We start from the raw sequence: 24,227 nt of genomic DNA on the forward strand, positions 1-24,227 counted from the left end.
ACGCTGCCCATCCTTCCTGCAGACCCTTCTCCCGAGTTTCTAGCTCCAGTCCCCTCTCCTGCTCTACCCTTCCCGGTTCCAGGTTCCCGCTACCCGCATCCACTTCTTCTGTCCCGGTGCCCTGCTCCCTCGTCGGCTTTTGTCAATTGGAGCCCATATCCTTGCCGCTATCTCCGCGTCCAGCCGCCTCTCAGCCAGTGCGGTCCCACAGGTGTCTACACGTCTGGCCGTCCATCCGTCGGTCCCTCCTGGGGCGGACGCTGACCATGCCCAGCGGTTGCCGCCGCCTACATCTCGTGTGCCTGTTGTGCATCCTGGGGGCATCGGGTCAGCCTGTCAGAGGTGAGAGAGCCACGGGGTTCCAGTCGCCTCCCTGTCAGGTAGTCCTAGCTTGCGCGTTGACCTCTGCTGGCCAGAGACGGCACTGCAGCCACTCTGACCCGCGGACCTGATGAGACTTGAGTCCTCCCTTTGAAGTGGGATGGGTCTGCTTGCCCGGGCCAGACCTGAGTCCACCCAATTACTAGAACCATGAATCCTCTCCCGAGTTCACATTCCAGGAACCTGAACCCTGACCCGGACTCACCCTTTCCAAATCAATCTCTTCCAGCGGATGACTGCAGCTCCCACTGTGACCTGGCCCACGGCTGCTGTGCACCTGATGGCTCCTGCAGGTACCTATCCCCAGCACTGTCCCAAACCCTTTGCTGTCCATTTCCCAGACCTTCACACCCACAATCAGGTCAGGCCTCAAGTCAGAGTGCCCAGGGGCTTAAGACCCTACTGTTCACCTTATCACTTCTTATGACATATAAGGCACACTGGGCAACTTCCTCCCCACCCCACCATTGCCATTGGCCTCACCTCTCTTGCTTTTTCTAGTTTATCTTTCCCAACTCTGACCCAGAAATTCTGAAACATTGCTCTTCAAGACATCTGGAAGGAGACCTGAAGCTTGAGAGCTTGGAAATTGAGAGCTACAAGGAAAAGGGAACATAAAAAGAGAGGTAGCTTAGGAAAGAGGGGCAGTAACTGGGGAGCAGAACTTGTGATGTATGAGGCTCTTTCTAGATGACTTGAAGCAACTGATTCACTGAGGTGGAGGGTGAGTCAAATTCCGTAGCAGGGAGAAAGTGGACATAAGAAATGAGCTGAGGCAGGTTGCTCAATGGACTGGGAATGTTTGAGACTACATCTTTGGGAGGGCTTTAAAAAAATAGTCATTTGCCTTGGAATTCAGTGGGAAGATGGCCCTGATGACCTTTCAAGGTCAGTCTTTGCTTAATTGGTTGTAAACACATTAGACATGCCAGGAGTGGTACTGGAGGCATTTATGGAAAGGATCTTATTTCTTCCTCAACACAAGCCTATAAGGTGTATCTTCAATTCTTGGTGAGGACACTAAGGTTCAGAAAGGCTAGACAAAGCACAGAACCAGGACTAGAGCACTGGTTTTGGATACTCAGTTTCTGTATGTGTCCCATGATCCTGCACAGACCCATACCTACCTGAGACAGTTCTGTGTTCCCACAAGGGATGTCATGTGTCCTTCTGGTTTCAAGCTCTGGTTCTGCATCCTCCCAGAACCCTTACCTTGTGCTTCTTCCTCTCAGGTGTGACCCAGGCTGGGAGGGGCTGCATTGTGAACGCTGTGTGAGAATGCCTGGCTGTCAGCATGGTACCTGCCACCAGCCCTGGCAATGCATCTGCCACAGTGGCTGGGCAGGCAAGTTCTGCGACAAAGGTAGGGGGAGGGAAGCTCTTGGTTGGGGAGTTCTTGTGTCTTAGAACATTCATCAGTCTTTATTCATTAAGCAACTATTGTGTTCTGCTTTTAAGTCCTCAAATACATGGTATTTTATCCTTTTTGATTTTCTACCTACCTGTTGTAAGAATTGCCCTCAGCATAACCCCATGAGGTTGGAAAGGTTGCTACTAAAAATGGTACTTATTTTACACATGAGGAAACTAAGGTTCACAGAAAAGCTATAGCTTGCCCAGTCAGTTTGAGACAGACTGCCAGAACAAGAGCCAGGTGCCTCCTGACTCCGACATCAGTGTGGTTTCCCTCAGTACACCATCTCAGCCTACAGTGTACACACACAGACTTGGGTCCAAAAGGGCTAGCCGTGTAGGCCTGGGCAGGTCTGATAACCAGATATGAGGGGTGATCAAAAGCCTTCTGTCTCTTCTCCAGATGAGCACATCTGCACCTCCCAGTCCCCCTGCCGGAATGGAGGCCAGTGTGTATATGATGGGGGTGGCGAGTACCACTGCGTGTGCCTACCAGGATTCCATGGGCATGACTGTGAGCGCAAGGCTGGACCCTGTGAGCAGGCAGGGTGAGTGTTGGGCTTGTGGCAAGATTACACTAGAATCTGGTGACAGGATGAAAAAGGCAGGACTACAAAGAGCCAGGAGGACTGAGGGTCAGACCCACATGACCACAATAAAACCCCTGGCTCAGGATTTGTTGTTCAACTTTTTTTGTATCTTCTGAGCCATTTCTTCAACAAGCTATAGGAGCTGGAGGTGTAACAGATAATGTATGATGGCTCTGGTGGCAAGGGTGGGTGAGAGAATGAGGGAACAGAAACTGGCATGCAGCTCTTAAAGATATCCCACACAGCAGCCTTATACCTCTTTGTATGGATGATGAAACAGCCCCACAGGGATGGACTTGTCCTTGTTTCAGCTTTAGGATAAGAGCTTGGGGGGATAATAATAGCATATTTATCCTCAGGCCTGCCTTTGGGCCAGACCCTGTGCTAAATGCTTGACATCTGATTCTCTCATTTAACCCTCACATTGTGAAGCTAAGTACTATTTTTATTCTCATTTTTAAAATGAGATATTTGAGACTCAGAGAGAGTAGACCAAGGTGACACAGCTAGGAAGGGGGGGGGTGGTCAGGATGCTGACCAAGGCCATCTTGCAGGTGTTAGAAGTTGGTATCAATATCCTTTCCCATCCCTACTGCAGCTCCCCATGTCGGAACGGCGGGCAATGCCAGGATGACCAGGGCTTTGCCCTCAACTTCACGTGCCGCTGCTTGGCGGGCTTTGTGGGTGCCCACTGTGAGGTGAATGTAGACGACTGCCTGATGCGGCCTTGTGCTAATGGTGCCACCTGCCTTGATGGCATAAACCGCTTTTCCTGCCTCTGCCCTGAGGGCTTTGCTGGACGCTTCTGCACCATCAACCTGGATGACTGTGCCAGCCGCCCGTGCCAGAGAGGGGCTCGCTGTCGAGACCGGGTCCATGACTTTGACTGCCTGTGCCCCAGTGGTTATGGTGGCAAGACTTGTGAGCTTGTCTTACCTGTCCCAGACCCTGCCACCACGGTGGGCACTCCCCTAGGGCCCACCTCGGCTGTGGTGGTACCTGCTACAGGGCCAGTCCCCCACAGCGTGGGGGCAGGTCTTCTGAGGATCTCTGTGAAGGAGGTGGTGCGGAGACAAGAAGCTGGGCTAGGTGAGTCTAGCTTGGTGGCCCTGGTGGTGTTTGGGGCCCTCACTGCCGCCCTGGTCCTGTCCACTGTATTGTTGACCCTGAGGGCTTGGCGCCGGGGCATCTGTCCCCCAGGACCCTGTTGCTATTCTGACCCACATTATGCCCCAGCACGGCAGGACCAGGAATGTCAGGTTAGCATGCTGCCAGCAGGGCTCCCCCTGACACCCGACCTGCCCCTTGAGCCTGGAAAGACCACAGCACTGTGATGGAGGTGGGGGCTTTCTGGCCCCCTTCCTTACCTCCTCCACCCCTCAGCCTGGAGTGGTCCTTCCTTGCTACCCCTCAGTTTGGGTATACATAATGAGGGGAGACTTCAGCCTTGTACCAGAAATATTATTTTTTTAATATACAGAATGTAAGATAGGAATTTTATCAAATAAAACTATGAAAATGCAAGTGGGCTCCTATGCCAGAAAAACCCACCTCAAGTCACAGGTGCAAGAGGGCCAGAGCAGAGGCCTGATTCTGGGGAAGCCTCAGCACTCTGCCCTCAGGGAGGGATTTCCAACGAGGAACCCAGGTTGCCATTTCTCCTCTGGGGAAGTGAGGGAGGTAGAGCCACAGAGGAGAAGCAGCAAGCCTTTCCGGGTCACCTAGGGGACAGAACTCTGGAGGATGTGGTGTGGGGCTCAGGGTCCTCCAAGAGAGGAGGGGCCTCCCTGCTGGCTACTCTGCAGCAGCTGTTGGAACAGTGAGTGGGGCTGGTTTCGCAGGGCAGAGGGGGAGTCCAGCTCCATGACCCTCCCTGCTTGTAGCACCAGCACCCGGTCGGAGTTCAGGATTGTGTTGAGCCTGTGTGGGAGAAGGTGGTCAGTGTAGAGACCAGAGGACAATGCCCTAAAGGAAAAAACTGATGAGCTGTCTGTCCCTACCCCTCAGGACTTCAGAGGTCTGTCCCCACAGGCATTAGTCCCTGGCTCCATGCTGAGGAGGGACTGCAAACGTCCCTCAAATAATGTGCTACTAAGGGCCCAGAATAGTGTGTGGAAAAAGGAGCCAAGACCTATGGGCCCAGATCTTTGGGTTCCTGAAAATACTGAGGGCAGGCTGTGGGTCCATGTCACCATGGCCCTTGATTAGTCTTATTCTGGATACTTGCACACCTGTGAGCAATGGTCAGCACTGTTTTGTTGGCAAAACGTTTGCAGATGGTCTGCTGGAGCAGCTGGTCTGTCTTCTGGTCCACACTTGCGGTGGCCTCGTCAATGCATAGAACCTGAAATGTATGTTGAGGAAAGGGAGGGAGGAAGGGAGGCATAGGGAGCTGTAATCCAGTGCACACCTATAGCGCCCACAGCCAGCTCTGCCTTGCAACTTCTCTCCAACCCCCTCTTCACCCTGACACATCCTCTGTCTCCTTTCTGATCTTCTCACCTTACCTTGGCATCTGTGAGGAGAGCCCTGGCCAGACATAACAGCTGCCTCTGTCCTAGGGACAAGCTCCGGCCCCCCTCGCCCAGCTCACCATGCAGACCACCTGTAAGATGGAACATTTTCATTGTGGGCCAAACCTCTCCCTGCTCCTTCCCTGCTTCCAGGATCAGGACCCAGCACTCACCCATGGAGATGATCACCTCACTCAGATGGCACTGTTCTAGGGCCTGCCACAAGGCCCTGTCCTCATATAGGCCCTGGGGATCCAGGTTTTCCCGAATAGTCCCACTGAACAAAAAGGGCTCCTGGGGGATGATAGCTAGCTGTGACCTGGGGGACAAGGACAGAGATCCAGGCTGGAGATGTGGCCACTTCTGCTGGCAGCACAGGTTTTAACTATAGAGCTTGTTCTTCCAGGAAAGCCTGGGGATGAGACCTGCACACCACCCACTCTGCTTCCCACCCCATCTCCACTAACTGGCCAATCAGTTAGCTACGCACATAGAACTGTGCTGGCACTATGAGTAACACCAAAGAAACCAAAGGCCTGGACTCGGGCCTTAAGCAGCCTACATTTCACCGAGGTACAAAAAAATAAGAAAAAACAAGGGCTAAATTGTGTGGCACGGACTCCAGGGACAGCAGTAGATATGCAGGGAATGACCATAGTAGCTAAATGGGGAGGGGCCCTTCTGGGTGGAGAGGCCTGGAGTTGGATCTTGAGCCAAAACTCAGAAGACAGAAGAGGCAGGGTCAGGGTCATGTGTACAGCCTTAGCATACAGCTTGCCTACCTTTTTTTTTTTTTTTTTTAAAGAGAGAGTGAGAGATGGAGAGAGAGAGAGAGAGAGAGAGAGAGAGAGAGAGAGAGAATTTTTTAATATTTATTTTTTAGTTTTCGGCGGACACAACATCTTTGTTTGTATGTGGTGCTGAGAATCGAACCCGGGCCGCACGCATGCCAGGCAAGCGCGCTACCGCTTGAGCCACATCCCCAGCCCTTGCCTACCTTTTCCACATCTTGGAACTGAAAGAAAATACTAGGTTAACCTAGGGCCAGGGCTGAGGGCTCTGTGGAACAGAGGAGGCCACTTGTGGCATAGGTGGTGTCCAGTTATCCCAAGAACTGTCTACTGAGCTGGAGAGTCGAGGGATATCAGGATCCCCTGGGAAGCTCTGATATAGAAGGTAGTGACTAGTGTCTAAAGTGGAGACAAGAAAGATGGAGCTGGAAATGTAGCCTGGGTCAGGGTGAGGAAGACCCCAAGGCTGCTGGCCAACTCTGCACCTGAGGAAGAGCTTGCTGGCTTCACTTGCTCATCTTCTCCACCTATCCCGATTGACCCTGGCTGTCCTGAGAGTATAGAAACCTTCTGGCTATGCCCTCCTCTAGGTGCAAGGAGTCTGGTTGCCCTCTTCCCCTTTTACCAACCTCCTTCCCCCCAGACCTGAGCTCAGCCAGCTCTAGCTGGCTGGTGTCCACGCCGTCCAGCAGCACTCTCCCCATACTGGGCTCCAGCAGCCGGAACAGCACCAAAAACAGGGAAGACTTGCCAGATCCCGTTCGGCCTACAATGCCCAACTTCTCTCCAGGTTGCACACGGAAGGTCACCCCATTCAGGGCATTTGGCAGCCCTGGCCGGTACACCAACACCACATCCTGGAACTCCACACTTCCCTGGGTCAGCCAGCTGATGCCCTGCACGAGGGAGGGAGCTCATGAATAAGAGATGGAGGGAAATGGGAGAGATGAAGGGTGACAGTGAGGAGGGGGTTGGAAGGTATACAGAGAGGAGAATAATAAGAAATGGGTGGTCTGAGAAGAAAGATGGGGAAATGGGGAAAGACGGGAGGCTGAATGCAGGGATGAGGGACAAAGTACATGGAGATCATGCAGAGAAGCAAGGGAGCTGAGCAAAAGCAAAGGAGCCTGAGGGAAAGCTGAGGCCTTCAGGAGACCCTGCAGGGATCTGGAGCTCTGGCCTAGGGTGGTGGGGTACCAGCCTACCTGCAGTGGCCGGCCCTGAGGCTCCTGAGGCAGTTCACAGGAGTACTCCTCCAAGCGCTCGACGCTCACTAGCATGGTTTCTGTCTGTGTGAAGCTGCTCACCAGGCCTGAGAGCAGGCCTGTCAGGGACAGGGCATAAGACAGCGACAGGCCCACCAGCCCTGGGGAGAAAAGCACCAGCTGCTGGGGGAGGCCTGGACACTGGGACATGTGTGGGAAGTGGGGGGCAGAACAGGAGAATCCCAGCTGTGGATTATGAGTGGTTAAAGGAAGTTGGCAGAGAAGCAGGCAGATGATAAGACCTAGTCAGAAGCATAGGAGGCTACATACACAGGAGCAGAGTGGTGTAGAGAAGCCATAACGGGACTGGGGATAGAGCTCAGTTGGTAGAGTGCGTGCCTTGTGTGTACAAGGACCTGGGTTCAATCCCCAGCACCACAGGAAAAAAAAAAAGAGAGAGAGAGAGAGAGAGAAGCCCTGAGGGGTAACAGGTGGAAAGGGGCAGGATGATATGACCAGGGATGGGTACAGGGAAGGGATTCAGATCAGAAGACTCATTCTAGTACAGATCCTACACTACCAGAGCAAGTCACTCCTGGAGACAGTTCCCTCAGCTCTCAAGTAGCAGTGATAATGATGAGACAACCTCACAGGGAACCCCAAGTGGGAGGGGGATTTGGTGGGGGGAACAGTGCAGGGTGCTGGAGTGACTTGCTCCTGGGGTCCTTACTGAAGGGTTGGGTGGTACCTGGGTTAGCAAGGCCTTGCTGGTGCTGCACCAAGGCGATGCCTGCAATGGCACTGACCACTGCTGCCCCCATGAGCTGTAGCCGAATGTCCAGCCACTGTATTGTGGCATAGGAAGAAAACTGGCATCTCTGGTTTAGCTCTAGGAGTTGCTGGTTTTTCTCCTCAAACCTAGGGGAGACCAGGAGGGAAGTGAGGCCACTCCACTGCTATGCTGATCCACCCAGGCTCCTTTACAGTTTACCTTCTTCTGAGCCATTTATATACCATAGGCCTCACCTACGGAGGCAGAGAGGCCCATGTGTTCTTTTGAAGGGGGCTTGCTCTGACTCACTTTCTCTTTCTGCTGTTTTCCTCCTTTACCTTAGTACCCTCTCTCCCAGAAGGTCTGGATCCCCCTATCCCACATGCCTCTTTTATCAGGGGTCTATTCACTCCTCCCCACAGCACACCTTGCCCCCTGAGCTGTGGTTGGGAAATGCAGCCGTCACATACCTGTAGGTGGCCCCAGCTGCCCGGAGCACGGGGAGGCCGGCTAAGGTGTCAGCCAGGTGGGTATACAGTGGAGACAGGGTGAGGCTGCCCAGGCGCCGAAGCTCTCGTGCCGAGGCCCTGTAGCAGTACTGCACACGGTAGTACATGATGCCCAAAGGTGGCAGCAGCAGCAGCAGCCAGGGCAGGCCAAAGCCCAGCACAGCCAGGAGGCCCAGCAGGCCAGCTGCATTGGCCAGTAGGATGTTGAGAAGGAAGGGCAAGCTGTCATCTGCACAGGCCACATCAGAGGAGAATCGGTTTAGGATCCGGCCAGTGGGCGTGGAGTCAAAGAAAGTCACTGGTGCCTGGAAGAGGAGGTGGGGTTGGGCAAGAGCAGGGTCTGGAGAAAAAGGGTTGGTGGGCAGCCCTGGGGGTGGTGGGGTGTTAAATACAAAAGGAGCCTGGGGACAGAGGAGATACCGATGGAGTTTGGAGGAAGACCATCCCAGGGTAGGAAACACTCCCTAATTCCTCTGGCCAGTGGCAACCTTATGAGGCCATGTTGGCCATTCCTCCTACTCTAAGCTGGATATATCTACTACCCTTTTAAGGGTAGGGAGCTAATATTTATCCAGAAGATAGGGGCTTTGGGCCAGTGAATGGGATCTAGTTAGATGTCAGGAGGACCATCTTGATTGCCCATGACTGGGCAGAGTGGTAAGTATTATCACTCAAAGTCACAGTTAAGACCTCAGGCTCTGGAGTCAGGCTGCAACTCAAACTCCAGCTCTGCCACTTAGAAGACACGAGACCCCATGCAAGGGACACATTTATCTCTCAAAGGATCAACTCTTAGTTACTAAAAGTTAAGTGTTATTTTTCTAAATTTTGTGTTATTCATCATATTTATCCATTTTTAAACATTTGTAATTTGCTATGCTTTTTTCATTCCAAATAAATTTTCATGTTTGTTAAAAAAAAAAAGAACTAGCCTTGGCCAGGTCAACTCCCAGTTTCCTCATCTATGAAATGGGGATATTGTAAGGTCCTAATAATGATAAGAAAGACCGTCATAACAGCAAATTTAATAATAACTGCTAAATAAGCACTTATTTCTGCCAAGCAATAGCCTAAGCACTTTCCATAAGCTAATTAGTGTAATCCAATACAAGTAAGCAGTAGAACAGATATATACTTAGCAATGGGGATGGATCTTAGAAATAGCTCTAAATAAAAATCGTAACAAAGAGCTGGGTGCGGTGGCACATGCCTATAATCCCAGCGGCTCTGGAGGTGGAGGCAGGAGGATTGCAAGTCCAAAGCCAGCCTCAGCGATAGCAAGGTACTAAGCAAAGCAACTCAGTGAGACCCTATCTCTAAGTAAAATACAAAATAGGACTGGGGATGTGGCTCAGTGGTCAAGTACCCCTGAGTTCAATCCCCAATGAAAAATTTTTAAGAAATAGAATGTGAACTCTAACACAGTATTAAATAATACATAAATTAAAAATAGGCACACATAAAATATAGGCATTTTGCAAAATAGACACAAAAAGATATATACCAAACACAATGGAAATGGTTGTTTATCAGGGAAAGGAGGAGAAGTAGAAATAGGGTATGGAGATACAAGGGGATAAACAAATGAGACAGAAAAGGGGCCTTGTACAAACTAAAAGGTCAACGCTTCGTACTTCAAAACTGAAGTAACCTTGAGGAAGATTCTCTTATTTGCCCCATTTTGCAAATGAGAAACTATAGGTTTAAGTCACTGGATTGGAATCCAGAAGCTACTCTGCTCTGTGGTCTCCCCAAGTCTCAAAGGTTGCCACTGTGCTGTACCCACCTATGAGGGGCTCTTTACTTCTGAGGACTAGGGATGTATGATGCTCCCTGAACAGAGCCCATGCACTCCCCCACACCCTCTCATTCCCTTACCATGAGGACTCGATGCAGCAGGCGGTGATGCAGGGTGGCAGCTGCTTGAAGGGTACCTGCTGCAAAAAGCACTGCCCGGAGAAGGGTGCAGAGAGAGTTGACACCAGCAATAGTCGCATATACGGTGAGGTAGAAACGGATGTCTGAGGAGCCATTGGGGGCAGCTTTGGGCAATGGGAACACTGGGGTGCTGGGTAATGGGGAGGAGATTATGGTAACCCAAAGTAGGGCCACTCAAGGGGTCCCTCCCCTCCCTAGGCCGCTTGTTTCCACCCTCCAGGAGACAAAGCCCCTGAAACACCCAGCCCTCAACCCTTGCTTTCTCCCTGGAGGCCACTGAGAATAACAGGTCTATTCCCAGCCCCAGGTACTCACTAGAGGCTTCCGGGGGAGAAGAGGAGTAGCTGTGCTGAGAAAAGCCTGGGGAACCCTGGGCTGGTGGAGGCCAGCATCTCCTCTGAGCTATTCCTGGCTGCCCTCAGCTGAGAGATCCAGTGGGACAGCCACCAGTCAGCAGCATTGCTTGTGGCTGGATGGGGATGGGAAGAGGAAGTTGTGAGACTCCTCTTCTTCTGTTCTATTCAAATATCTTTTTCTTTCTTTGCCTTTGACTCTGGTTCCTACCCTCTGCAACCCCGGGGCCTCCCCTCCTTGCCACTATTCTGCATCCTCCCTATGTGAGCTTCTTTCCCAGATCATCACCCTTCAGCTCTGAGAATAGCATGAATTCAAATTTGCAGAACAGGGCTCCTGTGAGGGGCATATCAGAAGGCCCCCATGCAGTGCAGCGCTCTAGCCCCAGGGACTTTGTCAGAATTGGGGGGGGGGGTGCCTTTTGTCTCAACTGTTGCCTATATTTAGTGAGTCTCTGGGCTTTGTGATGATTAGCACAAGGAGATGGTGGTGACAGGCACCTGGACAATATGGGATGAGGGAGGGGTGGTTAGGGATTCCAGGATTCAGTCTCACCTTGCATTAGGAGCAGAGAGAAGAGGATGGCAAGCGCCAGGCCCTGGCCCACGGCCCTCCAGTATGTGCAGTACACATGCAAGGCCACAGCGCCCTCCTTCTTGCTTTCCTCCTGCAGCAGGCGGCCAGATTCATTCTGCTCCACCTTTAGCCCTTCCTTTGTTTTCTCTGGGTCCTGTACTGACAGAGCCTTGGCTAGGAGAATCAGGGAGATCATGAAGGAATTAAGCTTACAGGATGATAGCTACAAACTACCATTTTCAAACTATTGGTGTCTCAGAGGAGAAGGCAGGTTTTGAAAAAAAAAAATCTCTACAGTGTGACAGTGAAAAGGAAGCCCCTTCCTCCCACCTCTGGGTCGCACCTGAGTCAGGCTCTTGTCCATTCTCAGCCAAGGCTTTGGGGACAGCTTGTACCAATGGGAGAATCTCAGAGGGAGGCCCTGGAAGGTACAAAGGGAGATTAGTGTACGCTGTCAAGTATCTATACTACGTCTTTCTAACTGTGTACAATCCCACCTTTTTTTTCTTTTTTCCTGCTGTCCTGGGAGTTGAACGCAGGGGCATTCTACCTTCCCAACCCCTTTTTAATTTTTTTTTTTTTTTTGTGTGTGTGTGTGTATGTGTGATGCCGTGATTGAACCCAGGGCCTTATGTATGCGAGGCTGGCACTCTACCAACTGAGCTATATCCCCAGTTCCTTTTTAAATTTTGAGATAGGATCTCATAAATAGCCCAGGTTGGCCTCAAACTTGTGATCCTCCTACCGGAGACACCCAAGTTGTTGGGATTACAGGTATGTGACACCGTGCCCATCTCCACCTCTTTCTTTGGTCCTCCCTAACCCATCCTAGTGGAATGCTGCTCTGTGTCCCCCTACACTCTGAGCAGGACTCAGCAAGTCCATCCCTCTGTACCCAGAGTCCAACCAGCAGATGGACAAAGGAGAAGAATCAGTCATGCATGAGCACCCTGATCAGGTTCAGCTCTTTGTTGCAGAGCTTTTCAATTCCTGACACTCAGTTCCTGATATTCCAGTTGAGCCTCATTTCTTCCTGCTACTCTCCCAGTGAACTTGCAGATGGTCATAGCCCTCTGGATGTATAATCCTTCCATTTTTTGTTTCTTTTCTTTACAAAAATGCTGTTCTAAACCCAAATGCTTTCTCCTCTCTTGAAAACATCAGACTGTCCTGAGATTCTAGGTCTCAAAGTTCCTAAGAGCACTCAGTCAGAAAGTCCCTGAGTCCCACATCTGCTGGCATTTCACCAGTACATGCCTCTTCCCTCCTGTTCTGTGAAGGCAGGAGGAAGAGAGACCCGGACTCAGGCCACACATGGAAGGGGCGGCATGGTCTGTACTTGAAAATCCACCTGTCTCTCTTCCTTCATCACACACCTTCCTCATGTGACTGGCTCCTGCCCCACATTACCAGCCCGGACAAGGTGCCCAGCCTCCATAAGCAGCACCAGGTCAGCCCTCTCCAGGTATTCAGTGCGGTGGGTGCACAGCAGCCGTGTAGTGTGACTCAGCATTCCCAGGATGCACTTGTGCAGCAGGTGGTTGGCCACATCTGCATCCACAGCAGCCAGGGGGTCATCAAGAAGATAGAGTGCTTTCTCCTAGAAAGAGGCCAGGTCCAGAGGCTCGTGAAGGCCTGGTCTCACAGCAGCTAGAGAAGACAGTTGAGAGCAACTCTGGGGTCTATCCTCAGAGTTGTAGGGAAGGAAGTGAGACCTGAGTGTGGACTTCTCTTAAATCAAGCAACACCAGAGACCCAGGGCCAGTCTCTGCCTCAAAGTTGAAAGGAGAATGGCATGGCTAACAAACACCTCATGAGCATGGGGTAGGGGAGGATGTAGGTGTCGATGTCAATGAAAATATTCCTATCCCCTCATTCAGTCAAGCTCCCAAGGCTCTGGATTGCTTCCACCTCCCGGCCCTTGACACTTGTCCTTGAATTTACCTGGTAAACAGCACGAGCAAGAGCAATCCGGGCACGCTGTCCCCCACTGAGGGTCACACCCTTCTCCCCAACCTCTGTCTGGTCTCCTGCAGGCAGGATCTAATAAAACAGATACACCAGTGGTCAACCAGCTCCTCAAATACCTTCTACCCTGTTTCCTATCCCTTGTAGGCTCCTTTGTAGGAAAGAGATGACAAGCATCAAGACAGATAGGGAGCTTCAGATTGGATTTATACTTGGGATGAGTCAATCAGTAGTGACAAGCCATATCTCCAACAATATCTAGCATTTAATGAACACCTATTATGTGCTTAACACTCTTATGTGCTTAACGCCTGGCATGCCTAGGGTGCTGGGTTCAATCCTCAACACCATATAAGAATAAAATAAAGATATTGTGTCCACCTAAAACTAAAAAATAAATATTAAAAAAATAATAATAAACTTGATACTCTGAACTGGAGGGATGTGGGAGGGGGTGTTGAATTTAAGGGGCTTGGCAGGCTTCCCTAGGTTTCCAAATGAGACCTTGACTCTTCCAAACCTTTTAGTGGAAATGGGGAAGGCCTCCTGAATTGGAACCAGTAGTCAGACCGGTGCAGAGCACAGCCTCATAGGGAACCCTTGCCTGGCCCCTTCAGGGATCTGAGGGGAAGGTGCTTTGTTAACACCCACCTACCATCACCCTTGTGGGCCCAAGGGGAAGCAGGAACCAAGCAGCTGGACCCTCTGAGAGAACCAGTATGAGGAGCAGTCCTAGATAAATGATGCCTGAGTAGAAACAAACCCTTTCCAAAGAAGCAAATTTCTAGTTTAAGTGTCAGAGACACAGGAGGAAGCAGGCAGCAAGAGTTTCAAGGACAGGTACTCACGCTGAGGTCCTCGTTGAGGGCACAGGCCTCTAGCACCTCCCCGTACAGCTGGGTGTCAAGTGTCTTCCCAAAGAGGATGTTGTCTCTGATGGTGGCAAACTGGATCCAGGGTTCCTGGGTGGCCAGGCCAAAGCCCTTGGATAGCCCCCACACTGCCACCTGTCCATGCAGCCTGCCGAGAGTCAGGTCAGCAACATGGGACTAGCTCCCCACTGGGTCTCACCATGCCCAGCCTCTGCCTCCCAGAAACTTCCTCAGACAGCTGCCTTCTACACAAGGTTACCCTTAGTGTTACATGACTGAGTTGATGCCCTCTGGGGTTGAGGGGTCCTAATGAGGCTGTCGGCCCATTCTGGCCTGGGAAGAAAGAAACTGCTCTTTGGCTGTAGGCAAGCAGCTACTACGTCTATGTGCTCTGGAGCTCAGAGAAGAGTGAGGCACCACACTGTACTCATTCTCACCTGAGAACCACATTATCTGAAAGAACAGGTGACATTGGATAGTTTTTCTATCTTTTTATGGCACTCTGGTGTGTGAATGATGACACAGTTGAATTCTTGACAGTTCAAACACCTTCCCTTTTCCAGACTAAAAACTCTTTCAGGAAAGGGGTCATATCTTGTCCTTTTGGTACCCCTGGCCCCAAAAAAGCTGTCTGATACTCAGCAGGGGCTCAGTAGGTATTTACTAAAGGAGAGCAGAGGACAGTAGATACGGGAGGTCCATTACCTGTGCAATTCCCCAGCAATGGCAGCCAGCAACGAGGTCTTTCCACAGCCTACCTTCCCCACGATGCCCACCAGCATACCCTGCAAAGAAATCACAGTTGGTACCTGCTGTTTGCAGAGGGAGGACAGAGGGGTAGTGGTAGTGGTCTCCCTCTTGAGGCTCTAGGCTGTTAATTCTCCCACTTTTTTGAGGCTTCTCTCTAGGTCCTAGGTAGTGTGCAAAGAAAAGAATTTTCCACTTCACAGGAGAAGTGCACTCAGGGCCTGCCTCCCTGTCTTATCTAGAGAAGCAGATTTACATGCTCCACTCAGAGTTATTCTGTTCCACAGGCTGAGTGAAGGTCCTCTGAGGGGAAAGCAGTTTACCAGAGAGAATGAGAGGAAATTATCTTAAGAATTCCAGGGTACACTCCAAGGCAGGCATCCCAGAATGGGTAAGGGAAAGACTCGAGAGGCTTTGGATCCAGGCTATGGATCCATGCTGGGCTGCTAAACCTTCCACCAGATTTCCAAAAACCATGGGCAAAAAACAGTGATTTGCATAGGTGTCCTTTTCTATGATTTGAGTTTATATTTTGTTCTCTCTTCATTTCTTAATTGTAACATACATTCAAAAAGCTATCTTCCTGCTCAAAAAGAAGAAAAAGATCCTTTAGAAATGGGCCAGGGTCTTAGAAATTCCTTTTTATATTTTTGGTACTGGGGATTGAAACCAGGGGTGCTTATCAAGAGCCACATCCCCAGCCCTTTTTATTTCTTATTTTGAGACAGTGTCTCGCTAAGTTCCTTGGGGCTTTGCTAAGTTGCTGAGGTTGGTTTTGAACTTGGGATCTTCCTGCTTTGGCCTCCTGAGCTGCTGAGATTACAGGGGTATGCCACCATGCCCTGCTTCAGAAGCTCCACTTGTCTGTGATGCCCTATAATGCCAGCCAAGGTTGACCCATCTGCAAATGAGCATTAGACTCATCTGTGACCTTTCCTGGGATTGTGGGATCAGGTCCCAGAGACAGCTTCTCCCTCTTGCTGGATGCAGCCTGTAAATGGGAGGGCTCTCTGCAGTCTCCCTCTTGCCCAATGGAGAGTGGGTCCACAGAGAGAATAAGGCAAACACACACAGCAGCAGACAGAAGAGAGAAAACTCTGCAAGTTGAGGCCTGGTCCTGAACTGTTTCTAAGATCTGATTGCATTCTTGCCTTTGGATTCTGCAATTCATCTCTATATCCTTATTACAAATTCTTGTTTGCTTAAGCTAGCTCCAGTAGGTTTCTATGACTTACACATTAAAAAAAAAAAAGTCTTAACACGGTAGTAAAATTCCTTTGAAAAATTCCAGCCTTGTCTTGCCTGAACTAAGAGGGAAAACAAAACATACAACCCAAGCCAGAAATGTGAGCCAAATGTGGTGTAGGCAATTCAGCCATCACTGGAGAACTCTGGGTTGAGCTATGAGGCAAGGGGTTGGACAGAGGTCAGAAGAAAGTGAAAAACTCAGGGCTGGGATGAACAGGAGCCACCTTTCTACCAGAAATTTTCCTGTTGTAAGCTCTTAACTTTGACTATGTAGAATGTCCAAGTCATAAGGCTTAACTACTTTTCACTAGACTCAGTAGAGGCTCATCTATCCCCTTTGTAAAATCTTTCATTGAAGGGGTTGCTGGGCCTTTCCTCCAGGTCCCCAGCCTGGGGAGATGCTGAATAAATCATGGGGTCCATTTTGAACTCTGCAGCCAGTGAGGGACACAGGGAAGCAAAAGTACCCATTGGTCTGGACTGGGAGGATGTGAGCTGCCTAAAGACCACGGAGAGGTATAATTACTCTGGAAAACTGTGTGTGGGGAAGTGAAATCCAGAGATGAGGTGTTGCTCTGTACAGTGGCACATGCCTAAATTCTCAGGGACTCAGGAGGCAAAGGCAGGAGGATAAGAAGTTTAAGGCCAGCCTCAGCAACTTAGTGAGAATCCTGTCTCAAAATAAAAAATAAGAAGGGCTGCAGATATAGCTCAGTGGTAGAGCATCCTGGGTCCAATCTTTAGTACTGCTAGAATAAAAACAAAAGCAAAATAGATGAGGTGTCATCCCTTAGACTGGAACCTGCTCATCAAACCCCTCCACTCCTTTCCTCAACCATTAGAGCTGAAAGGACATCCAGCTATGATTGGCTCAGCTCTTGATTATTTGTCACTGAGTCCCCATGTCCCTCATTATCTGGGGACTCTCCCAGGATATTTGTCCAACAAACCTTTTTCACTTCAAGGTGATTAATAAAGGTCTCCTGGCTAGTTCCAGCTGGGTCCCAGGAAAACAAGGCTTCATGCAACTCTAACACTGTAGATGGCTCTGTAGGGGGATCTGAAAAGACAAGAAACCACTTATCTTAGGATTCTAGTCTACCATCAACCTGCCTGGATGGGAAGGGTATATAGGGGGCATGTCATCTGCCCTCATCTACCTGCCAAAAGTAATTCAATCTCAGTCTGGCTCCGCTCTATCCACCCCCAACAGCATCTATGTACAGTGCCCAGGTTGTTACATCCTGCTACTTCCCAATACCTGAGCTGTAGTATGCCTGGGGATTGTGATTTGGAAGGTCAAGGAAACGCTGGATCCGCACCAAGGACACTTTGGCCTCCAGGAGGCCATTGATGACCCAAGGGAAGTTGTTGAGGGGAAAAATGAGCATGCGCACCAATGCCAGGGCTGTGAACACCTGAGTGGGGTGAAAGGGGAGAAGGTATCATCCAGAGCCTGGGAACTACCTGAGAGCCTGCTTTTCTGAAGGCCCTGTGGACAGGTCTATGGAAGAACAGAGTAGGAGAGCTAAAGGGTTGACTGGGGAGTCCTTGGGTTACAAACTCCTCTAGAGATCCAGGTTGTATTTTTGTTGGTGATTTTTTTTCTTTTTTTTGGGGGGGGTGGTGGTGGTGGTGCAGGGGATGGAACCCAGGACCTCATACACTCTTAAGCACATGTTCCATCACTGAGCTCCACCCTAGCCCTCCAGGCTGTATCTTTACAGATGCCCAGGCCCAGCTCTAACTGCTAATAACACCTGGTCCTGACCAGATCCAACACTGGATTATGGATTTTTTTCCCCCAGGGTCATTAGGCTGAGGATAAAGGGATCTAACTGTAAGCCTGGATCTGACAGGAAGTTGCAGTAGAAGGAAGAGTAGAGGAAAAAAAAGGAGTTCCTCCACAGAGGGAAGGCTTATATCTCCAAGATCTCAAAAAAAAAAAAAAAAAAAAAATCCCAGTGTCCCCTCGGCTGGGAAGGGATGACACAACCAGGGATCTTCTTCTTTCAGAGCCAGCACTGAGGGCCTGAACAACATCTCCACTCTACCGCAGTCTCCTCGCCACTGCCTTCCCCTGTGCCTTCCTAGAGCTATCCTCTCCCTTCTCAGCCCTCACCTTGGTAGCAGTGAGCTGGTGCCCCATAAGGACATAGGTAATGAAGATGATGATGGCGATGACAACCGGCAAGGCGGCCCACAGGTATACACAGGCTGCATCCAGGTATTTGATGACTCGGAGTCTTCCCAATTCTCGAGCCCGGTAGGCCTCAACTCGGGCCCCCAGTGCCTTCTCCCACCCAAAGAACTTGATGACTCGAATGCCACTTAGCAGTTCTGTCACAAGCTAGAGACAGGGGATAAGAGGTGTGAAGTGAAGACACTGCTCATGTGTCTGCTCCTCTGTTTGGATGCTGGGTGGGGTCAACAGATGGCTGAGTGATCCTAACAGCTCCTCACCTTAACCCGTGCATCCTTATGCTGTAGCATCTCCTGGTTGCTGGCCATGATGCGGGTTGCAATCACTTTGTTGACAGGTACTAGCAGCAGGGCCAAGACCAGACCACCCACAAAGGCCAGGCCCACCTGGTTGTACAGCAGATAGAGAGTGATGGCCAGCTGCAGGGGCAGGCCCCAGGCCTCATGGAAGCTGCTGGCAAAGTTTAGCAGCCGCTCAGAGTCAGTGCCTAGTAGGTTGAGGGCCTCCCCAGCAGGAGGACGACTGGGTCCCAGCTGTAAAGTCTTGCGATATAGGATGTTCAGCACAGCCCCCCGTGCCTGCAGTGTCACCTTGCGTACCTCATACCCATATTGATTCTGTAGCACAGCACCCAATACCGCCCCACTAGCTAGCCCAAGGGCATAGAGCAAGCCATGGCTTAGTGGCTCTTGCCCTTCCTCCAGGAAGCCCACCAGCAGGGAGAGCAACAGAGGCCCTGAGAATCCCACCATGGTTCCCACCAGCTTGAGCAGTCCAAGTGCCAGGTAACGCCGCCCAAAGGCTCCATATAGGGTCCTCCACAGCCGGGCACCCTCCTGCCAGTGTGCCTGAAAGGCCCGGGCCAGGTAGGCTGGATGCAGCCTGCGAGGGAGATGGCAAGTGTCTTGGGGCTGCCGGAGCTCTCCCTGGGCCCCACGGGCCAGCAAGGGTGCCAGCCAGGCATAGGAAAACCGTGACAGCCAACTCTCCCCATCTTCAGAAACCTCGGGTTCCTGATCCTCAGAAGACAGGAAGGGCTCTTGAGTCCAGGGTTCTTGTGGCCCCCTCGGAGCTGCCCAGCCCAGTCCATAGGCCAAGATTGCTGCCAGCTGCAAAATGAGAAGACAGAGGCGGGCCAGGGGACCTGGGAGAAATGGGGGCAGCAATGTGCCCTTCTGGCAATGCCAGAGCAAGGTCAGCACTAGGGCTGGAGCTGGCAGGAAGGCTGCCAGAGCTAAGGTCAAGGGCCCCCGGGTGAGGCCATGAGGGGAATGAGCTAATGTCCACAGAGCCAGGCTGTGGCTGAGCCAGGCCATAGCTGCCACACATCCTGCCAGAACCTCCAGCCCTATGGGCCCTGGGCCTGCTCCTGGTGGCAAAGCAACTGGTAGGAGATCAAACAGCGGGAAGATGGAGAGTAGGAAAGAAGTTGCAATTCGGAGGTACCAGCCAGGATTGCAGGGTAAGTTGTAGTTTGGATTCCTGGGAACAAAGGGGAAGAGAGAAAAGAAGGCATGTTATGGCTCAGGGCCCAGACATGCCCCTCACCTACAGGGAATGAACTCCCTCTCCTGCCTTGCACATAGTATCCTTACATCCCCCTCTGACTTCACCTTGGAACCCAGGGCCTTGTCTCCCAGAAAGCCTTCCCAAATTGACCCATACCATTTCAGAATTCATTCTTTCACCACAGGTATTAACAATTTTGAGTTAAGGATATACTTACCATGAAGGCTATAATTAGAAAAAAAATGCAAACTTCCACACAAATAACAGTACCAGATACAATATTTATTTTTATAAGTGTCAACCTGCTAGGCGCGGTGGCACACGCCTGTAATCCCAGTGGCTCAGGAGGTGAGGCAGGAGGATCTTAAAGCCAGCCTCAGCAATGATGAGGCACTAAGCAATTCAGTGAGACCCTGTCCCTATTTTATTTGTTTACTTTTATGTGGTGCTGAGGATCGAAACCAGTGCCTCACACATGCCAGGCAAGTGCTCTGCCGCTGAGCTACAGCCCCAGCCCAAGACCCTGTCTCTAAATACAAAAAAGTGTTGAGCTCTGATGAATCCAAATTTAAAAAGTTTAGAGTAAAAAGGGTTATTTTAAGTTTATCTTTGGGGAATATATACCCCTTCCCAATTCCCTTTGATGTTGAGAGCCACAGCCGAAGGGGCCCCAGCAAACTTCCAGCTGCCAGCTGATGATTGGCTCACAGCGGCCCCAGCAACTTCTAGCTGCCAACTGATTGGCTCCTCTGAGGTGATGCTCATTGGGCTGTTTCCCCGCCCTTTCAGACCAAGGAGCTGCTCATTGGGGGACTTTTTTGGCTCCGCCCACGCGACCCAGCCAATCGGCCTCAAGAGCAGGAGGAGTGGGGGGAGGTTGAGAGGCTTGTGGGAAGCCGGTGGTGGCAGTTGGGCTCTGAAGGTTTTTCCTGAGGAGCTGTGTGGTTTGGTGTGTGGTTCTAAAAATAAAGTTCGTTTCTTTTGACAAGTGGCTCCTGAATTGTGCCCAGCCAGACTGCGGCATTTGGTGGCCCCGTATGGGGAAAACCCGCGACCTTGGCGTTATCAGCACCAAGCTCTGATGAATCCAAATTTAAAAAGTTTAGAGTAAAAAGGGTTATTTTAAGTTTATCTTTGGGGAATATATACCCCTTCCCAACCTGTCTCTAAATACAAAAAGGGCTGGGGATGTAGCTCAGTGGTCAAGTGCCCCTGAGTTCAATCCCCAGTACCCTTCCCCCCAAAAAAGTATCAACCTAAGATTATCCTTAAACTCACCTAAAACATTATGAGATAAATAAAAAATTTTCTTACAAACAGCTTCTATAGTCTAATAGAAGAGCCTAAATTTTATAAAGCCTCAGAATATTATATTATTTGTCTTTCTACTAATGGTAAAAAGGGGTGTGGATTAATTTGTGATTCATTTAGCTGAAGAAAAATGGCTTTTCAGTTTTGTCTCTATCTTCTGGGCATAGAAAAAAAATTTTTTAAATTTGAATAATCAAAGAGTCCACATTAATAATCAATAAAGAGCCAGGCATGACAGTGAACACCTATAATCCCAGTGGTTCAGGAGGCTGCAAAATGAGAAGACAAAGTAGGGCCAGGGGCCCTAGGAGAAATGGGAGGATCACAAGTTCAGCAATGTAGGCACTTAGCAACTCAGCAAGACCCTGTCTCTAAATAATATATAAAAAAAGGGCTGGGAATGTGGCTCAGGGGTTAGGCACTCCTGTGTTCAATCCTCAGCACCCAAAAAAAAAAAAAAAAGAATCAATAAAGGAAAACAAATCTGCAGACATAATATCAGAATGCCTTGAAGGTCATATAAAAAGAGGACTAAGTATGCCATGCCCTTTGTTAGCAGAGCTAGATTACTGAAAATGTTTAGCTGGATACTAAAATACTTTGGGTTTTCTTAAATATCCCCCAAATGAAGTTAGATGGAGGGGTTTTAGATTGGAATAAAAATCAGCCTCTAAAGTATGGGGGAAGAAAAAGAATGCAGAGCCCAAGGTCATTTTAACCAATCGCCTATCCTTGGGCAGGTCTCTTTCCCTCCCTAACTCACTTTCCTCTTAGGTACAAAGAGCAATGAGGAGCAACACCCAAAGCTCTCCCAACTCCTTTCCTGAGATTCCAGATCTCTCTAATCCTTATCAGCAAAGCACAGATAGGTGAGTGACAGCCACAATCTCAATTGAGTACAAGATGGTTTTTCTACCTTCTCATTAGACTGTGAGTTCCCAAAGGACCATGCCAATTTTTGTTTGCTTGTTTTTGGTACTGGGAATTGAACCCAGGGGTGCCTAGCCACTGAGCCACATCCCCAGCCCTTTTTGTGTTTTGAGACAGGGTCTCCATAAGTTGCTGAGACTGGCTTTGAACTTGTGATTCTCCTGTATCAGCCTTCTGAGCCACTGGGATTACAGGAGTGTGCCACCAGGCCCCCAATTTTTTATTTTGAGATGAGAACTCAATGCGTTGCACAGGATGGTTTTGAACGCCTGGGCTGAAGTAATCCTGTCTAAGTAATTGGGATTTACAAGCATGCACCACTGTGCCAGGCCAAGACTGTGCCAATTTTTAATAGTGCCTTCTCTGAACAAGCAGTGGAAGCCTGTGCTGACTAATCTGCTCTAGCTTTTTGTCTTGTTTCATGTAAGAGACAAATCAGAATTCCTCCCCAACCAAGCAGGTCTGCTGCTTTTCCTACCAAGGCAGGGATTCATCAGTTTCCTAATTCCTCTTGGATAGAGACACCTTTCTCTCTATCAGAGTAGGAACTCCCAAAGGCTGAGATCAGACTACACTCCTGCTTTTTCAGCAGCCAGAGAGAGACTACCTTTGGCTGTCTGTAGTGATCCAAGAACAAAACACAAAATCAAAGTGAGTCTACCACCCACACCTTTCAGTTCTAAACCTGGGAAGCCTTAAGGTCTCCTCTGCAGCTGAGTCTAAATATGCTCTTCTTAGCCTAGTAATACTGAGGTTGCCTGGATGGAAGTAGTAGAAACTTAAACACAAGTCATCCTTCTTGGGCTGAGAATGTAGCTCAGTGATAGAGTTCCTGCCTAGCATGTATGAAGCCCTAGACTGATCCCCAGGATTGCAATTAAGAAACACACACACACACACACACACACACACACACACGTCATCTTTCTTAGAACACTGTTCACCTAATTCATGTCAGTTGTATTTGGGTATCTTAAAATCTACAACAGGAATTTCCCCCATATATTGGGCCTTTAATATATACTAAGTACTGCACTATACGTTTAAATGCATTATTTAATTTAACCCTTTCGACAATGCTGAGACTAAGAGAAGGTAGGTAATTTGCCCAAGAATAGCCATACTGCTAAGTGGTAACACTTGAGCTTTTACTTCTGTCTTACTCCAGAGATCTCGCAATTCTGGTGACACTGAGGGGAGATGTGGGTTGCGGGTAAAGTCTGTACGCACACCCTGGACAGAAATCTTGCAGCCCTCTCTACTCACCGCGGGGTGCCCAGATGACAGGCACTGAGCACCGCGAGGAGCGTGTGGGGAAGGACGCTGAGTACCAGCTGGGTGAAGCAATGGCCCGTGGTGTTCCCCTCCCACAGCGGGAGTGGCCGCGAAGTGCTGGTGCCGCACAGCTGAGCCAGGACCCGCTCCAAAGACATTTCACCAGAGCGGAATGCTGAGCTAAAAACCAGGAAAGAGCTCGTCCAGGGGTACGTCCCAACCGAGTTTCCCCGCCCTGTCCCCGCCCCTCGATCCTGACCCTCCCCTCACTCCCGCCCCAGGCCAGACCCCGCCCACTCTCGCGGTACCTCAGAGGATAAAAAAGAAATTTCTCTTCCCAGAGTTGGCTGATTTCTGGTCAGGTCCGCTTACTCAGCCCAACTCTTCCCACTCCTGTGACTGTCTTCCCCCAGTGATCCGGAACCTCAAACCTAAAGAAGTTGCTTTCCGCCGGATTCCGATACCTCAAGTATAGGTGGATGGAAAAGAAGCCTGCCTGATCAGGCTTCTCGGGCAGGCTCGGCGGGCGCCCCCTAGAGTTGGGAAGACTTACCAGATCGTGTTAGCTCCCCCTTGGCAGGGCTTCTATGCGCGCTTGCTCACCGCTTCCTCTTGGTGCGGTTTCTGTACACGTGTTCTGCAGCCATGGTATGGTTGTACGGGCCTTGCGTGTGGGCTGATCTGTTACCTAGCGCAGGTTCATTTTATACCGTCTCGGAATATTCGCTCCCATCCACCCACTGCTTACTAGATGGCACAAGCATTTCACTTAAATGCTTCTAGTTTTTTTTTTTTTTTTTTTTTTTTTTTTTAAAGAGAGAGTGAGAGAGGAGAGAGAGAGAGAGAGAATTTTAATATTTATTTTTTAGTTATCGGCGGACACAACATCTTTGTACGTGGTGCTGAGAATCGAACCCGGGCCGCACGCATGCCCTGCGAGCGCGCTACCGCTTGAGCCACATCCCCAGCCCCTAAATGCTTCTAGTTTATAGAGCTGGGGGTCCAAATGTGTCTGCTACAGTAAGAAGTAATGCTGCTTTAGAACGTTTACAAACATTTTTTTTTTCATATATAAGACTATGGCGGCGCAGGTTGGTGCACACCTGTAATCCCAGCGACTCA

At 50.1% G+C, this 24,227-nt stretch overlaps 2 protein-coding genes across 8 annotated transcripts; one reads left to right on the top strand and one right to left on the bottom strand.

Moving 5' to 3' along the window:
• The first annotated feature begins 266 nt into the window (after positions 1 to 266).
• Positions 267 to 3,718, top strand: Dlk2 (delta like non-canonical Notch ligand 2). 3 transcript variants are annotated; one of them, XM_076860142.1, is made up of 5 exons: positions 267 to 342; positions 611 to 674; positions 1,614 to 1,744; positions 2,198 to 2,342; positions 2,983 to 3,718. In XM_076860142.1, the coding sequence occupies exons 1-5, from the start codon at positions 267 to 269 to the stop codon at positions 3,716 to 3,718; spliced, it is 1,152 nt and encodes a 383-aa protein (XP_076716257.1). The 3 variants fall into 3 exon arrangements, with proteins under 3 accessions (XP_076716257.1, XP_076716258.1, XP_076716259.1); XM_076860143.1 differs by having other exon boundaries at positions 1,614 to 1,726; XM_076860144.1 differs by having other exon boundaries at positions 1,614 to 1,726; positions 2,291 to 2,342.
• Positions 3,719 to 3,837: 119 nt separating this feature from the next.
• Abcc10 (ATP binding cassette subfamily C member 10) lies at positions 3,838 to 23,512 on the bottom strand. Of its 5 annotated transcripts, none has more exons than XM_076858680.1 (22): positions 23,414 to 23,512; positions 23,097 to 23,285; positions 18,341 to 19,562; positions 18,000 to 18,227; positions 17,139 to 17,295; positions 16,828 to 16,937; positions 14,588 to 14,667; positions 13,859 to 14,030; positions 12,987 to 13,085; positions 12,453 to 12,642; positions 11,386 to 11,463; positions 11,022 to 11,216; positions 10,428 to 10,581; positions 10,053 to 10,242; positions 8,136 to 8,479; positions 7,642 to 7,811; positions 6,894 to 7,012; positions 6,334 to 6,584; positions 5,071 to 5,216; positions 4,892 to 4,989; positions 4,616 to 4,728; positions 3,838 to 4,304 (listed from the first exon to the last, which is right to left on the bottom strand). In XM_076858680.1, exons 2-22 carry the CDS (start codon positions 23,261 to 23,263, stop codon positions 4,142 to 4,144), a joined length of 4,446 nt encoding a protein of 1,481 aa, XP_076714795.1. In that variant the 5' UTR covers positions 23,264 to 23,285; positions 23,414 to 23,512; the 3' UTR covers positions 3,838 to 4,141. The 5 variants fall into 5 exon arrangements, with proteins under 5 accessions (XP_076714795.1, XP_076714794.1, XP_076714793.1 ...); XM_076858679.1 differs by having other exon boundaries at positions 6,894 to 7,054; XM_076858678.1 differs by having other exon boundaries at positions 4,892 to 5,216; positions 6,894 to 7,054.
• Between the last annotated feature and the right edge of the window lie 715 nt (positions 23,513 to 24,227).

The sequence above is a fragment of the Callospermophilus lateralis genome, chromosome 6, assembly GCF_048772815.1.
Source record: "Callospermophilus lateralis isolate mCalLat2 chromosome 6, mCalLat2.hap1, whole genome shotgun sequence".
Classification (NCBI taxonomy): Eukaryota; Metazoa; Chordata; class Mammalia; order Rodentia; family Sciuridae; genus Callospermophilus; species Callospermophilus lateralis.